Below are 18003 nucleotides of genomic sequence, written 5' to 3'. Positions count from 1 at the left end.
CTCATTTCGGGGCAGGCTGGAGCATCTCAGCATGAGAACCCGCCTAACAATCCGAGCTGGAGGGCTGTGCATCCATTCTCACTCACTTGAGATGTTTTTACGGGTGCAATATGTTTTCCTTCACCACGTGTGTTCCGCCCCGTGGATTACTCAAATGGCAGAAAGTGTTTTGTTTCCTGTGTTATTAGCTGCAGGTTCAATTTCTATCAGATTTGTCAATTCTGTCATATAATAGGGTTGGTTTTTTCTGGGTCTAATGTATGTGACATGTATCATAATGCCAATAAAAATAGTTTTCAAACTAGACTGTGAAAGACTTTGACCAAAAAAAAAAGGCGAAAATAAAAATATCAGCAAGTGGGGAGCTTTGATCTGACAAAGTAGGCTTTCAAATGACATGTTATGGTTTATGACACACAGTTTAACAGTTCCTTTTTGCAGTAGCTGTAACATGTGAAGGATTGGCCAGGGTGGGAATGCAGCTCAGGATGGGAGGTCCAGTTCCAGCAGTAGATGTGTGCTCCAGAATGATTTAAACTTTTATTTCTGCGTTTAAGTTTTTTGTTGTTTTTTCTATATTTCTGATAATGGAATTGTTATGGGCTTTTGAATTTCAGTTAAGAATGTGCAAATAGGCTATGTGGTAAGTAGGTTATTGAAGGGTTAGGGAAATGGAGAACATTTCCTGAAAAAAAATACCCACAGCGTGGGTAATAGACTCCAGTTGAATTTAAAAGATAATGGCGACAAGGGAGAAATCCACTTGTAGAAATGGGGAACAGCTGTGTTTGAGATCTAATGAAACTGTATCAAATACTTTAAAAATGGCTTACAAGTTCTTCCCTGGGGAACAGAGATAAAGCACAAGAGCACTCCTGAAAGGTCGAAGAAACAGTTAAATCATTTCCTTGATGGTTATTAGAGATATAGAAGACATCAGTGAAAATTAAATGTCTGAAACTTGTATTTGATTGCTTTCCTTATCAGGCCAATCTCACACATTTCTCCCATCTCTTCCTCTCTGTTCTAGTAAAATTTAATAACTGTGCCGGTAACAAGGGTGTGCGGTATGAAACCAACAGCCTGGACTTCAAGGTGAGGGCGGACGGGACCCTGTACGCTGCCCACCACCTGCAGGTGCCCTCCAAGCAGCTGATCCTGATGGTGACCGCCTGGGACCCCCAGACCCTGGGCAGATGGGAGGCCATGGTCAGGTTTCTGGTGGCAGAGAAGTCCCAACACAATGGACACAAGGTAAGAGTTTTTCAAAGCTCTTTTTCCTACTTTGTTCTTCCTTTGCCCCAAACCATCGGAAGGTTCACGCGGCGTCGGAGTGTTCATGTTGCCTGGTCTGTGCTTCATAAGGAAGTGTCCAAGTAGGAAATACCATGAGCAGCATCAAATTCCTTGCAAATGATCCTTGAACCTCTCTGACAGAAATGCTTTAGGGTCACCAGTGAAGGAAGTGTTCTCTAAGTTCATACTTCTGTATTTTTAAAGCAACCACTTGTCTGTTATACGCTGCAGGTCATGTGCATCATGTTTGCACTTCACTGCTGATAATCTCTCTTGACTCCTAGTAAAACCAGCAGATGAAGGGTGCAGACTCAAAGTCAACCATCTTGTAGATGGCTGTAAGTTCAGATTCCTTTTGTGACAGCACAGGCCTGGAGTCATGCACTGGCAGCTCTGCCCTGCTGCTCATCTCTCTGGTTTTCACAGTTACTCTTGCAAGCAATCTGCATGGCCCCGCAGCTTCCAGAGGGGAGATTTGAGCTTGTTCCTTCCCTTGCAAGGACAGGGAGCATTGCTGCTGCCTGATAAGGGACACACGCTCGTGCGCGATGCAGGCAGCGAAGCACAACGTGGCACTGCGGTGCCAAACGTCCCCTCTGCTCAGTGCCAGCATCTCCCCTCGCCCACCCCGACAGAGAGAAGCCAGAGCCAGCGTTTCAGTCAGAAGGGTACAGATGGTTTCTTTCTGCTTTAGTTCCATACGCACAGCTGAAAAGCAGGAGGGCTCTGTCCCTGTGTGGCAGCCTGAGTGCAGTGTTCCTTCAGTGAAGCGTGGTGGTGGGCTGCACAGAGCCACTGGAACTGGGGGCTGCCCCATGTAACACATTTCTTCTGGTCTGCCCCTGGTGTAGCTGGCACTTTCCTGCCTTGTCCGTATAATTTTTGGCAGCAGCAGTTCACCTTTCCATTTTCAGTGTTAGTCTGGGCTGAAGATCGTTTACTACACGGAGTAAATGCAGGTATCTCATCTGGTGCTGACTCAAACAACACAATGCTGGGCTGGTTGGGTGGTGACATTTGGGCAGGATTCGGCAGGGAATTGGTTCAAGACCTTGATTTATTGCTGGATCTTGAAGACCTGCAGAGTAAGGATGAAGGTATGAGTCCTGGGAGCAGCCATGGCTTCTTCAGGGACAGGTGGGGTCTCTTGGATGTACCTGTAACTTGGATTAATGCACGGCAGTAATGGTCCAGACAGCAAGACTGGCCTCTCCTTTCCTCAGTTCTGCAGTGCTTGGACAGAGAGTGCAGGGCAGGATGGAGGAAGGAGGAGAGACTTTCTGTGTCAAATTTTTAGAATTCCACCATGTGACTCTGTGCCGTTTGGGAGAATTTTTGCCACGTGTGAGAGAAAAAGGAAAGGACTTGGACAAACTTAAATCTCTCACTTGCCCAGTGGACTGACCCCTAAGGTTTTGCAGGGCTTAGAGTCATATAAATACACTTCTGCTGCTCTTCAGCAAGGCTTGGGCTTGTGCAAGATGTAATTAAGCCCTGTGTGTTATGTCAACTCTATTTGCCATTTCTAACCAAAGAAATATTGCTTCCTTCTAAAAGTAATTAAATATTGAAGGAACAAAGTAAGATGTCTTATATACTGCTTTAAATTTCTTCTCAATGTAGCAGAAAAAAAAAACCTGAATAAGCACACATTTCTGTTTCAGTAGAATATTTGGTTGGAAATTCATCTAATGTTAATGTAATCTGAACTCTGGTTGGAAACAGAGAGCTAAGCTTCTTAAAATTCATATCCCTCCTTTCTAAAAGCCTTATTAGAGTGTAGTTTGAGGCTGGAAAAATACGGAAAACAAGACTAATGACAAGGTCATAAGCAGTGTTATTGTGCGTCCCTGTAGCAGGCATCCGACTTGTGTTTTATTTAAATGCCTGTGGTTTTTGCAAGCAGAATAATCCTTTGTTTACTAAAGAAATAAATATGATTATGAGATTATTTTAAAAAATAATAGTGTTTGTCCTGAAAAAAGAACCCCAAACCTTACAATAACCAGTTCAATATGTTTCAGGCCATGACCCTTATATGTTTTATGGCTTTTACTAGAAGCAGATTTCACATTTGGTTTAGTGTAGTATAATATGACTCAAGCAGACTATATATATATTTTTAAAGACATTTCAGACTGTTTTGTTATATTCGGGATATAGAAATGGCAAATATGGGAGAGAAAGGAGGTGACCTGAGAGAGAGACCAGTTTTCTTCCAGTGCATCCATTCATTTCCATTTTACTTTGTAAATTTGTGACTGATTTTGCAAAAATGCTGAACAGTTCCCAGACATTATAAATAATTGGCAGGAAATTCAGTTACTGCACCTGCTGATCACTGTTGGCACCTACAGCACAAAAAAGTCCTTTTGCCATGTTCCTCCTCCTCTCCATGAGCAACGGCCCTCAGTGAGAGCAGCCCCTCGTGATGGGGGACTTGGTGCCCCTCAGAACCCCCTCTGAAAGGATAATCAGAATTTAGTTCATGAATATCCAGGGCTTAAAGCTGCATCAAAACCAGCCCTCCTGGAATGGCCATTATTAGGTATTTGGTTTATATTTGGTTTATTGTGGAGGTTATAATACAGAATAAATGTTATAGGAGATACTGATGTTTTTGGGATACTGGCTGAGGTTTTGGGGGTCCAGGAGTGAGCCTGCCTGCACAGTGGGGGCAGTGGGCTGCTTTCCAGGAGAACACAGAGGATTAATCCATCAATAAATGATCCTTTGTGTCTGTGATCCTTTCTTGTCAGGATATGTAAGACGGAAAACTGTGGAACAGGCTGAGAGCACTTGAGTGGTGGCCAAGGGCTTCCAAGGCAGCAGATATTTCTTGTTGGGACAGTCCTCCCCTTGTGTGCTTTCACTGCAAAATCAGGTTTGGTGTCCATTCCTGTGCCCCAGATTCCCCAGCTGAGCCTTGCTCTTGATGCAACCTGACATTTTAATGGGGAGGGACCCAATACAGTGACAATTTCCCCTCTTTCACAGTGTCAGCCTTATAAATGTGCTGATTGCTTTAGATGACTGAATAACCTGGGCAAACCTGCCAGTTTTCAGTGAAAACCACAGTAATGAAAGAGTTCACTACTATGTTAAAGTGTCATGCTAGTAGGATGAAATGATAGAAAAGAAGGCAAATACTTTACAAATGGATTTTATGATACATGAAGCATACATTTCCCCTCCTCCCCAGCAAACACCTGAATGTAAACTTTTTTTTCTCGTTAATACAAGCGATGTTAGTAACTCAAGGAACTTCTTTGTTCAGTCTTGCAGGGAACCTGATAGCAATTCAATTAGAAAATGCAAATGAGGTCACATATTTCCCACAAGAGTGCTGAATTACCCCAGAGGAAGCTGAGTGATATTCCAGCATAACAATAAATACTTAAGATAAAGTTTATTCTACTGTTCTTGTCTGGCTGCCTGTTCTTCCAATTGAAAGTATCAGTCTGGGCTATGGGTGAAGTTTGGGAAGAAGAAGACACAGTAATGAAAGAGTTCACTACTATGTTAAAGTGTCATGCTAGTAGGATGAAATGATAGAAAAGAAGGCAAATACTTTACAAATGGATTTTATGATACATGAAGCATACATTTCCCCTCCTCCCCAGCAAACACCTGAATGTAAACTTTTTTTTCTCGTTAATACAAGCGATGTTAGTAACTCAAGGAACTTCTTTGTTCAGTCTTGCAGGGAACCTGATAGCAATTCAATTAGAAAATGCAAATGAGGTCACATATTTCCCACAAGAGTGCTGAATTACCCCAGAGGAAGCTGAGTGATATTCCAGCATAACAATAAATACTTAAGATAAAGTTTATTCTACTGTTCTTGTCTGGCTGCCTGTTCTTCCAATTGAAAGTATCAGTCTGGGCTATGGGTGAAGTTTGGGAAGAAGAAGAGAGAAAAGAAAAGAGAAAAGAAAAGAGAAAAGAGAGAAGAAAAACAAAAAGCAAAAAGAAAAGATAAAAAATGCTGGTTTATGAAATAATATAAAGTCTTTGTGGCTTGTGTCAGCATTTGCGAAAGATGAACTTGAGTGGGATAATGCTCCAGAAGAAAAGAAAGTAAAGCCAGGCTTTACTTATCTGGAATTAGCTGTGTAGTCTTCTTTTCAAAGAGTGCATGCTGTTATTTTGAAAAATTGGATATTGATTCAACCAAAAGTCTAAAAATGAAGATTCTGTTTGTGAACAGTGACATTGCTGAGGACTGCAGTCTTCAGAGTGTCCCGTTTTTTAGTCACAGAAACTCGAGTCCTTCCATGTGCACAAGTAGAAATTTGTATCATTTGTCCTTCTCACCCCACCCCTGCCCTCTGTGTCCATCAGTCCAAGCTCCTCCTCATGATTCCTTGAAAATCTACTTCCTCCACTCCCTGTGTTGGCTCATCCCATCTGAAGTTCTGACCCTCTCATTTATATTGATTGTTTTCTTTAATTTGCAGTCCTTTCATGTGTCTAAGGCACATCTGGCAGATTTTCTTGTGTATTTATTTAGCCATCTATTTTTCTGTAGTTCTCACCTCAAAAGTTAAAATCCAGATCATAGAAATACAGCATAGAGAGGAATTCACAGCAGAAGAGCTTAGAGGTACAGGATATATTCAGCACATGTAGGATGTCAGTCATCTGCTGCCAGTGATTTAGTTTAGAAAAACAAAATACTGTTTTCTTTGAATCATGTTTATGTCAACCGAAGTTTCTCGTTGTTTGAGCTTTTCAAATTCTGAGCATGGAAATATGTAAATTTTTGTAATGTTAAATCATTGGGAATTGTGCAATTAAACTTGGAGGTATATGAGGTCTGCAGCTAGTGTTTAAAACATTGAGAACTGCTGTCAGAAATCAATTCTTTCTTAAGACCAGCTTGCGTTTTATTATGTCTCATCTTATTTTGGGCTGCTTTCATAACCCAGCTATGAGTCCACAGCCATACAATGTGAATGTGAAAAGCTGATTCTTACAGACAGAGGGTTTCTTTTATTTAAAGCCTTTAAATAATCATCTGTGGTATTTTACCTGGCTGAGGTTTTAAATTCCAAGTACTGCTGATCACAAGCACAAAGGTCTCTGGGCAAGGAAAGGCTTATTCAGCACTGCTCTCATTCATGACCTGGGTTATTGTGCAGCCAAGATGCTCTGCACAAGGCTGGGGAGCCTTCCCTTGAGGGAAGAAAATCAGAGTTTCAGTGGGAGCTGTGCTTCCAATGACTCCGGTCTCCCTGATGCTCTGGAGCGGGGGCACCTGGAGGAAACAAGAAAAAATGTGTTCCCTTCCTTTCTTCCTTCTTTTTCCTGCATTGAGATGTTATCTATGGTATCAGAGTGATGGGAGTTTGCCCCATCAAACTGTTTTATCCCTAGAGAAGGCCTGAAAAAAGGAGGTTTTAGTTGTCATCCTGCCTTTTTCTGACAATACTGATGCATATTTTAAGTACTGGGTCATTAGACTGACACTGTTCTCTTTCACTACCTCTGTGGGGAATCCAAGGCAGTAACTAAATCCAGCAAAATGGCAGCTGGAATGATTTTTATTTCTGTATCTCATCAGTGAAGCAAGACCTGGATTTATCTGTCAGGGAGGGTACATACAGAGATTCCCGTTTCCTTCAGATAACTTGTGAGATGCTGTTTGGGGTTTTAACAAATCAGATCAGTGGAAAAGATGAGAAAGAGGATGACTAATAAATTAGTATCATATAATTGTTACCAGTGAGACTGCTCATGATAATTGTGCAAGTATAATGAAGATGCATCTGCTGAACTTGCCTGACCTCATACTTACGTGAATTTGAACATCTCACATGTAATCATTGCGAGGCGAGAGTGGTGTTTGTGAAAACACGTGAACTTCCCTGGCCTGATTTTCAGGTGTGCTGAATCCCATTGCCTTGTGCTGAAGCCAGGATAAGCTATGACACACAGGTGCTCATTGCCTTGGAAAATCAGCCCACTACGGGAAGTTTCCAAGCACTGCACTTGCTGCATTTAGCTCTTAAGCAGTCAGCATCATACCAAGGGTCAGGCTCAAAGCCATGCTCGAAAGACCATCTGTAAGTGAAATTCACTCCAGATCTGTCTTCCTTCAAACATAAAGAAGTCCTAAGGATTGAACTGCCTACGCAGAAATAAGTTTTTTCTGATAAAACAAACCCTGTGGACTGCTGCGTGCTCCTGCCTGTGATGTGTGCCTTGCCCTTGCCAGATCAAAGCTTTTGACCTCCCATTTCATGTTCTTTGTTGGTAACTGCTGAAGTCTGACTGCCACTTGAAAAAAAGTATTTTGGACTGGATATCCTAAAAATACCTTCAATACCTTCACCGGTGTGATAATCTGCTGACAGCTGCTTGTAAACATGAGTTTGAGTACAGACAAAAATTACTTCATGCAGGCACGCCCATAAAAATAAACTTTTTTTTAGGGGTTTTGGGTGTCCAGGATCTTTCCTTTGGCCCAGCAAGCTGAGACAGATTGGTAGAAACAAGCTCAGTGTGAAGGAGAGTTTTGGTTCCTCCCAGCCTCTGGAGGCCAGGTCCTGGATTGTTGGATGAGGTAGTGACCCTGTGGCATGTCCAGCTGGAAGAGAGGAGCCAGGGATGGGTGTCCAGCAGGGCAGGGTGGCCTGAAGGCCTGGCAAGGAGTGGGATCTCAAACACTGTCCCCACCCAGCAAAGCATTTAAACTCAGGCTTAAGTTTCATCTTGCAAATGGAGATAAATTAAATGTGTCCTCATGGTCAAATTTGAGCATTTCTTAGGTGCACTCTGGAATTGGAGAAAAAAAAAAGAAGAACAGTCTTTTCTCAAGAGCCTCTTGAAATAACCAAAGGATAACTTGAAAGGGCAAATTCTCACGCTAGCACTGAGGAGAAGTACCAGACTGAATTACTTTGCTTTGTGCTAAAGTAGCAGCAGCGCCTGTGATCTTTTAAATCTCTTGTGATCTTTTTACTTGCAAACATTATGAAGAGGAGGAGTATTGTTACATTTAATTCATTATGATTATTTTAATTCATGTATCTTTTGAACCTCATGCTTTAGAAAAATAAAATGGGATTAAAATTTTTCACAGGCTTTTTAAGGGGTAGACTTGCTCCTGGTTCTTTCTGTGATGAAGAGCACTTATAGTAGTCTGAGTTTTAGAAGCAAAAGAAATGTGTTTTGGAACCATGTCTTCAATTATTTGTTAGAAGTTTTATTGGGGGGGGAAGAACTCAGCTTGCTAGCCCAGATATTTCCTACATTTTTCTCAAGATTAGGTGCAGAATGAGAGAGGTAATTCCAAGCTGCAATAGTGGTTTTCACTGTACAGTATGTGGCAAGATCTACCACCTTTATTCCCAACCTACAGGTAACAAGTATGAGTATTTTGTGATTTAATAGCCCTGCTCTTGAGAAGTACTTGTCGTTCTGAAGCCATTGTGTATGGCTTCTCCAAATTATGAGAATGACATTAACTGGAAGATAGAAGTGTCTCTTTGTAAACACTAGAAGGTAGAGTACAACAGTAATTTAGATGTTTCTTAAACAATCCTACCTGAGAAGTACTGTGAGATTAGATCTTACAAAGGGAGTGTGAAAAGGTCAAGTTGATATGGGGAGCTTTGCAAGGAAACAACCTCATCAGAACTTTTCTAGTTGGGATAAGATGTTCAAGCCTTAAACTGAGGAGGAAAAGTACATCTAGAGCTGTGCTTTGTGGATGATGTCATCTTCTTCTGTCCATTGAAGGCTCTTGCAATATTCAAAGCCTGACAGTGACAAGGAGAGTATCACAGGTGCTGGAAACCTGTGGGAGCCATGAAAGATTCCACCAAAGGCAGATGGATTTCTAATGTACCTGCTTTGATACGTGATTCTTCCAGAGAATGGAAGATCAGTTAAAACCCTGCCAGCAGTGCACTGGCCAGGAGCTGCCTCTAATCATCCGTGTGGTACCACAGAATAAGTCTGAGCACAGCTCTGCCTCTCCTTCCCAGCTGAAACTCCCATCCCTTAGAGATCCCGTGGGCATTTTGTGTCTGCTCAGTAACGAAGTGAGCGTGCTGCCCGTGCCCATCCTGACTGCAGCACAAAAGCGAAGCCTATTGAAGTGCTCTGGTGACTGGGCTACATTTCAGCTTAAATTGGTGATAACTTACCCAACAGAAGGTGTGGGTGAGTTCAGGAGATTTCTGAATTTCAGTTAAATTCTGCTGGAAAATCAACACTTCCTGTCCCAGCCTGGTCAGCAGGCACCCGAAAAGCCCCGTTCTGGCCCCAGGGGCATTAGCTGCAGCCTGTGTCCATGGGACCCTCACCAACCTCGTTAAGTTTTCTGATAATAGAGAATAACATGTATTTGTTGGGTTTTTTAAACAAGAGCCTTCTGTGGTAACCACATAGGTTATGCCCAGAGCTGATGCATCTCTTTTCACCGGAGTCCAGACTTAGTATTTAATTACAGTTACCCACAAAGGGCCCTGCTGCACCTTTTGCAAAGAAAGGATCTTCTCCTGCCTGACTCACAAGCCACTGTGTCGTGTTCTCCCTATTTAAAAATTCCCTGGTTTTACCTGCTACTCTTCTTCAGCTTTTTTCTTGCTTTGCAGCCCTGCAAAACCAAGGAACATTTTGATTCCTCGGTCACGCTGATCACATTTTATTACTTCTATCGGGTAAAATTTTCCAAAGCCTGCAAAGCCAGCCAGATACCTAACAACCTTAAATTTGCATGCATGCCTCATTTTTCAGCTCTCAAGGAACACGGCATGTAGAGCTTTGACACTGACTCCTTGGGAACAAGAGGTTTTGGCATGGCTGATGCATTTGTGTGTGTTACGTGGCTCATTCTCCTCCTCTGAGGGCAGTAACTTGGTTAGCTTTTAGTCAGACTTTTTCCTCTGTCAGCTGATGTGTTCTGGAAGCTCATGCACTTGCCAAATCTGACAATTTTTCTTACTAATTGACTCTAATGTGAACTACTCTATGCAGCCCCACTGCTAGCTGATAAAAATAAAAAAGTAATGAATTTTTGCTTAACTAGCTGATTTAATTAAAATGTTTTATACTGTACTTGTATGGTTTCTATAAATAGAGAGGTAATTTTGTTTAATGAGTTCCTAACCAAACATAACATTCTTGACTGTACGTAGCCAGATTTGATAAAGGTCACAAACGCTGCAATTGCACTGTTTGCTTTTGGAAGTCGTGATGATCAAACAGCTTGCTTGGGTCCTGGAAATATCCTGTCAGGATTGGTTCCCTCTATTCTTGTTTATACCAGAAATTACTTGTATAGTTTTAGGAGCAGAGGGGGTTCTTCTCTGTGTCTGAATGCTGTTCATTATCTTTAAAGTGGAAGTGTACTGCCAAAATCCCATCTCATTGTCAATTAGTGGCTTCTCTGCAAACACATTAATTTAATGCCCCTGCTGAAGAGCTGTGCATGTTGGAACATCTTGCTGCTAAAACAATAGTTTTCAGAGCTCTTTGACACAAATCATTCATGAATGGCAATTTATGCCATGATGGTAATGGGATGTGACATGAAGCTATCTTTGATTAAATTTACCACAGCTTACAACTATTAGTAAATAAAGCTAATACACACAGTCATCACAGAGTTCTAGAGGGTGGATAAGGAGAAAAACAGATTATGGATTCCTTACCTGTGCACTTCCTAAATAATAGCTTCACATAGCACAACTATAATAAATTAAAGTCTAAAATAAAAAGTCTGATCTTTTTAAAACTACTTTTTTCCTGTCTCCAACTTCAGCAAATTCAGCAGTGACCTAAATAAAAAAGGAATCAATTACCGTAAAATAAATAAATTTGCTGTTTGTTCTGCAACCCTTTCATTCTACTGTATGAGAACACAAAATGGAATATCTTTCTATACTGAAAGATCAAAAACTGGAGAAATGGTGCATTTTGGGAAAAAAGGGTTCATTCGTCCTCCACTGCCATCCCTGATGTCAGCAAAATGTTGTTTCCTTCGAACAGAACTCATGCAAATGTTTATTCTGCAGCGCTCTCATGTTCCCTTTGTTAAAGAACTAAGCTCTATTTTCATTGTCTTATTTTCTGTTTGGTAAATATCGTTTTCTCCTGTCCTTTCCGCAGCTACCATGGAAACAAGCAAAAATGCTTCAGATTAAATATTTTTAAATAGATTCTTTTTTTTCCCTGGTAGAAAATCGAACCAGTTTTCAAAATGTATATTGATATAGGAGATGAAGGGAAATATGTTTGAGCAACGGACTAAAGGTGGCTTTGTATCCCCTTGTATTGATAAAAATATATTAAAAACACGTTGCCTCAGTTAAACCCTACGAGTGACATAGAAACAAAGTAACCCAAGTATTATTTCTTTTCTGAAGAATGTGTAGTGTGAAGTGTTAAAGATCCTATGAAAATAATAAGACTGGCATATAAATAAAACAGGTTAAATCATAAATAATTTTGATACCTGGGAAATAGAGGCATTATTTCCTCTACTTCGATTGCAGGTACTTTTTATTACAAGTGCAAGAATAATATATTTTAGGGCTGAATCTGGAGCATTTCGTTTTTCGGGTTGAACTCTGTGAAATTATTAATCTCCACCAAACGTACCCTAAGACTCACTTGTTATTTCTATACAGGGAATGGTGGCTTATTTACCCAAACACTAGAGTGATCCAAAATGCTCAGCTAAGCAGGAACACAAAATATGATACTATATTATGTAAATGGGTTTGTGATACGCTCTGCTGGATAATAACTTCCAGATGTCTCCGTAGCCAGAGGCTGACGGATATCAAAGGCAGGTTGGCTGGGAGGGGAGACAAGCCAGCTGGCGAGACTGGCTACTGCTAAGTGTAGCGGAAGGTGGAAGCTGGTGTTTCTTCACACTCTCTGGTTTTATTTGTGGACTGGTGAAAAGTCAGCGGCTCGTAGCCTTCTTGCCACGAGCAGGATAGAGCTGGAGGGGCTGCTGGCATCCCACGTGTCCTGTTCTTTCAGGGGATTATTTTTTGACCTCTTTTACGAGCAGAGGTTGGGTTTAGTCTGAGTCTCCCAACAACTGAAAGGCTGACGAGTCCAAGACCAACACTGATAGGAGCTTATAGACTCGCTAGATGGCTTTTCCAACTCATCCTTTATTCTCAGTGCCAAGTGCAGACAAGGAATGTCCCTGAGCTCTCAACATCAGTGTAAGTGGAGTTAGTTGAAGCACCCTACAGCCACACCAGTTTGGAGTAAGGTGTCCTAAATCTGGTTTTGAAGTCTGACAGTCCCTTTGGTGTTTAGCTCCGTGTCCTCTTCCGAATGCAGCAGGTTGTGTTCCCCATCCTTAAAGGCAATTCTAGACTGAAAAGGGACTGGAAATGGCTCCTGGAAGAGGCCATTGAAGCTGTTGGCATGGACTCCAAGACACCCCTACACCTTCTGTGAAGCAGCCTGGGAGAAGAAAGTTCTTCTCACAATACTTAGAGGTGAGGCTGCACCTCCTCCAACCTCCCATTGCTTTCTGAGAGCTTGATCTGCCATCTCAGTGAAAGGTTTCTGATTGACTTCAGTATGTTTTTAATTGATTTCAGCTAATAGCCAAAAAAAACCCAAACTAAAAAAGTAGCAAGAGGAATTGCAGGGCAGATTCTGCCACACTGTGCTGCAGTGAATCCTCAGTTCTTCAACATGACTGCCTTATCAAACTCAGGGAGGATGGTCTCCAAGAGGCTCTTCCCCTGCCCTACAACTGCTCATAACAAATATTAGAGTTGCACGTTCCAAAGAAGCATTTATCAGCAGAAGATGCAATGGCTGCGTTATGATTTGCCAGCATTGGTGTTGTCCATGTGTGTCACAGTTATGGGCCAGAAGCCCACTGGAAGAGACATGGGATAACTCAGAGCCAAGTGTCAATCCCAGGCTTGCAGAATTCGGGCTTTAAATATTGCAGCCAGCACAGGACTGCTCAGCTTCATGAGCAAGCTCTGGAAGATTCGGCCCCAATACTTTTTTTTCACATCCTGTTAAAGCCAACCTCTCCTAACAAGTTTACATGCCAGCCTTTGCTCTTCTCCCATTGTTTTTCTTCATCTCACACTGTAATTACTTTTTCACCTTGATCTTGAAGGTTTTCATCTGTTTTGGCTCAGCTGTTTTTCTCCAGCTTATCAGTGTCCTAAAGTGATAGACAGGCATAATTACTGAATTATCTGACTATTTTATGTCCTCCTTTAGTTATCTTTGTATTACCAAAGACTGTGCTCACATGTTCTGTGTTTGTAATGCGATGAAGATTTTTTTGCCTTTTCTTTTATACCACTGTTATACCTTTTTACAACTTCTGTGTTCTTAGTGCTTTTTGCCTACGTTCTTGGACTTCTTTGTCAAGCTGAGAGACTCAACATTTTAGAAGCTTCGTAGGTAGAGGTTAGTGTGCCCCAGACCCCAAGGTCCTCTCCAGAACACATTCTGTAAACTAAGATAGAACCATCCAGGGGAAGGTTCCTTGGGGAGGGGGGCTCACTCAAGCCTCTCACTGGAGAATTTTTGGTGGATATGCTAATTAGTAAGACCTGTAATGTTATACCAGATCTTTTAGGGTTGTGCATTGTAGTGTGCATTTCAGTGCATTCAACCTAAATGTAGTTCACCTAAAGATCCTTAAAATAAATACCAAGGTAAAATCCCTTTTTCCCCTTCTAACCGTGTTTGACTCTTGATTTTAAGACCAAGAAAAGGCATCAGTTGCTGGCAACCATGAAGGGGCTCTAAAGACCTTGAGACTCACAGTCTTAGGTTAGAACGCATCTTGCTTTGCCCCTCTCTCTCTGCCAGCAAATTATAGAGGGGACAGAGCAACAATCCACATCTGTGACCAGGACTTTAGGACCCAGCACGGAAAGGCAGAAGCACGGAAAAGAAAGTGAGTTAAAAAGAAACAGATATTGTGCTAGCACTAGAGAAAGAGATCTCCAAAAGAAGTAGAAAAGTTTGGAGTTTGATCCTGTTGTAACAAGTAATAAATGTCACCGTGTAATTTTTGGAATGGAGAGTGGATTTCACTTTCCACTGGGCACGTGTTTCATGCATTGCCTTCCCTTGTGCTGCACACCATCACCCTTGTGCCATACATAAAAGAGTCACAAAAACAATGGGAGGGAAACCACCCTAAAGCAGCAGCACTAGAGGTGCTTGAGTGGATTTTTTGAAGGACTATGGACAGTTTGTGTTCTGGTGGCACTACAAAAGATAGAGGAATACTTTATCTTTCAAAAATGTTTCTGAGATTCCGGAAAGCATATGGCCAGTGAGGCCATGAGAGAAGGAGCAGTTGTAATCTCAGTAAAAACTGTTATTCAGCAAAACCAGAATTGGAAGCTGTATTTTAGAATTAATTGAATTTGGTGTCACTCTCTGCTTTTGAGCTGAACTTTAGATTCTTGTAAACTCAAAAACACAGGAGAATGTTCTGGGGCTCACAGTTAGACGATGCTGTTATTCCAGATATGTTCTTGGATGTTTCAGTCAGAGATCTGAATAGTTCTGGCATTTATACTCACCAGACTTTGTTACTGCATTTGTCTCACAGCTTTTAAACAGCAGAAAACATGTACAACATATTTAAACAACACCAGAGAAATTAAGGTCATGAGAATGCATTGTCAACAAATGAAGATAAAAGAGAACTGTTGTTTAAAAAAGGAAAAAAAAATTGTTGTTGCAAGATGCTTTGAAATTCTACATATCAAATTCAGAGTCATGTTGATGATTTATTCTAATATAGGAAAACATCATCAAGAGTGACAAGCAAGCTAGTCACTGTCTAGTCACCTGCCAGCAAGTATTTCATACAGACTAAAAAGGCTGGTATTGCCTTGCTGAGCTGACACTAATTATTTCGGTATGCACGGAGCTCTGGGATTCATGTTAATTCTCAAGTCTGTCTTTAGTTCAGACTCATTCCACTGTGTAAACTCAGCAGAGCACAAATTATTTGACCATCCTTTCATAATCTGTCCCCATGCTCACTTGCCAATTACATAAACTGATCCAAATACCTGCTCTCAAAGGATTTCCATTTGGGAATCACAAGCCAATTAAAAAAAATAGGGGATATCCACTTTTCTGTGGCTCATGTCTCATAGTCTTATTTCATGTTGTCATGCATTTCTGGGTGTCTTCTTTAGATAACATTGTTTTCATCAGTGTTCAGAAAAGATACCTTTCTTGACAATAAAACCATTTTTAAATGGAACCTCTATTGGATACAGCAGATTGCATCCCATAGGAAGGAAGAGGTCAGCAGTGCCTACCAATATCCTGACTATCCCAAGAAAGCCTCCCACTGCCACACCATGATTCTGTTTCTTTGTTCATTACACACTTCAGTGAGCATTTTAAGAGCAACATCTAAATATTGAGCATGGTGTTGTGATCTCATTGAAGGTGTGTAAACAGCACTTAGGTGAACACAACCCACATCACGAGTGTGAGACAGGACCTGAGAAATGTGCCTCTGTGTGTGACTGAAAAGACTATACTTGTTTGTTCTGTGAAAATTCAGCTCTGGAACAGGCTTGTTTTTAAGGTTTGCAGTAAAAATAGTTGCATTTTGGCACAAATGCTTCCAATCCTTGTAGCCAGCTGATGTCTGCCCTCCACAGGTAACAGAGATCAGAGCCATGATCAAGCAGTGAGAATGGGCTCCTTGCTGCTGTGCCCAGCTCTCAGCATCTCTAGCCTTTGTGGAGAAGGTCCACATAGCTCTGGAGCCACATCTCAGTGTAACTTTCATACACCATTCAGTTCATATACACTGCCTAGTCTTGAGGTGACTGCCTGTTTCTTTGCCTCCCAATCAGGAACTGAAATGTGCTAATAGATGGATTTACGTCAAACTAGAAGCAATGATTCCCACTGAAATCAGTGCCTACAGATATCTGCTTGGAGGGTGTTTGGGTTTTTATGTTTGGAGTAAGACAAACAGTGAATGTGGCTTAAAATGGCAGGAGCCTCAGAAAATGCTTTCATAGCTTTTCCTGCAGTGTTCTTGTGTATTGGGGCATTGGTTTTGGGGTGAGAGGGGGGTTTTTTGAGAAAAAAAGCTGAAAATTGTAAAATTCAGAGAACAGTATTCCCACTGGATCTTACCTCAAATGAAGAGAATGTCTCTTGCAGTCTTGTGATTTATGAAAGTTTAAACATTTTCTGGTGGGAGTGCAGGTCACCATATGGTAACAAAAGCCCTTGCTAGTTATCTTTTCTGCAGACTTTCAAAAGTAATTGCTGGAATCCTAGAAGACCACAGAGTATTTAAGTATTGGGACTGCGTAACCTCTGAAGAGCATTCCCAAATCTACATTTCATTGATTCATCATTCTATAAGGCATAAATTTTCTGATAGTGAGCCGGTTGCTCTAAGTCAAAACCATGGTCCCACCATTTCCATTTTTATCCATAGCTCTGTAACATTTCCAACACCAAAGTATGCTATGCAGAGAATCCATAGTTTAAAAAAATACCACAAAGAAGGACTCAAAGTCACACCAAATAATGAAAATTTACTGTGCCTGCGATGCATTACACTTCCCAGGCAATGTGGGGTGTATATTTTGGGATTTGTGTTTAAAACCCAGCTCTCATAAAAAGATCATTTGTTATGAAGCACTAAGAATCTGAACTAATGCACCCTTGCAGCCATGGGGCTGACTCTCCCTCTGGCTGGCACTGGGTTGGTGTGGCAGAATACTTTTGCTGAACCACAGACTGCAGGTTCTTGTAGCCCTGCTTGTGCTCAATACCAGACTATAAATCTGACCCATGACATGAGCTGTAAAGGAATCCTCTCCCATTTTTTGTGTTCTGGTAAATTGTACTTATAGGAAATTTGCAGCAACTTCTTTACTCCAGTGTTTTGCTGCATGCCCTTGCAGGTGGTGTAATGAAGATGATACATTCTGGGAGGCATCTTGACTTGGGAGTTACAGCTCCATATATTTGTGAATGGTTTAGTTGATAAGGTGGTGTAAGGCCATAGGTTGGACTTAATGATCTCCGAGGTCTTTTCCAGCCTAGGTGATTCTGTGATTCTGTGGTTCTGTGAAAACAAAGTGGCAGCAGAGCTGCCCATAAAGCACGTTGTGTCTTTGTTCCACATGACCATTTACATCACTGTTGGGACAGGTCCTAAGAAGCAAGGAAGAAGCTAACTGGCCTTACTTTCTTGTTTCCAAAACAGCCCAAAGGAAGGAAGGCACTGCCTGGAGAGCTGGCTCAGCAGCAGAGTGATACCCTGCTGCCCTGGCGGCAGCACCAGAGCGCCAACGGGCTGCGGCGGCAGAAGCGGGACTGGGTCATCCCACCCATCAACGTGCCAGAAAACTCCAGAGGGCCCTTCCCGCAGCAGCTGGTTCGGGTAAGTTAAAATAAGAAATAGTGATAATAGTGCTAATAACAATGGTGCTCTTGTGGCGGGTCTGGTGAAGCCTGGCTCAAAGCACAGGCTCTCTGCTCTTCCTCCCTCCTGCAGGAATAGTTGCCTTTTCCATGCTGCTCCAAAGCGCCTCGCCCCAGTTTCCCTCCCCAGCTGACAGCAGCCTAATCGCCTCCTTCCAGCCAGTCCCTCCCGAGACACTGGCGCTGCTGCCAGGATGGCACTTTGCCCACGCTCTCATCCAAAAAACGGCTGCGGGGGTAAAAAATGGGCTCCGGGGG

The 18003-nt window shown here is 41.9% G+C and overlaps 1 protein-coding gene across 1 annotated transcript in view; it reads left to right on the top strand.

The window, feature by feature from the left end:
* CDH4 (cadherin 4) overlaps window positions 1-18003 on the top strand; it is a 424478-nt gene that overhangs the window by 250524 nt on the left and 155951 nt on the right. The window contains exons 3-4 of the mRNA XM_017734475.1: window positions 1031-1254; window positions 17528-17704. Of these exons, the coding sequence (XP_017589964.1) occupies window positions 1162-1254; window positions 17528-17704 (270 nt within the window). The 5' untranslated portion in view covers window positions 1031-1161. The remainder of the gene's footprint in view (window positions 1-1030; window positions 1255-17527; window positions 17705-18003) is intronic.

This window comes from Corvus brachyrhynchos, unplaced genomic scaffold, assembly GCF_000691975.1.
Source record: "Corvus brachyrhynchos isolate BGI_N302 unplaced genomic scaffold, ASM69197v1 scaffold10, whole genome shotgun sequence".
NCBI classification, from domain to species: domain Eukaryota; kingdom Metazoa; phylum Chordata; class Aves; order Passeriformes; family Corvidae; genus Corvus; species Corvus brachyrhynchos.
Note: the sequence above shows the minus strand (reverse complement) of the source record. Positions and strands in the feature narration are given on the sequence as shown.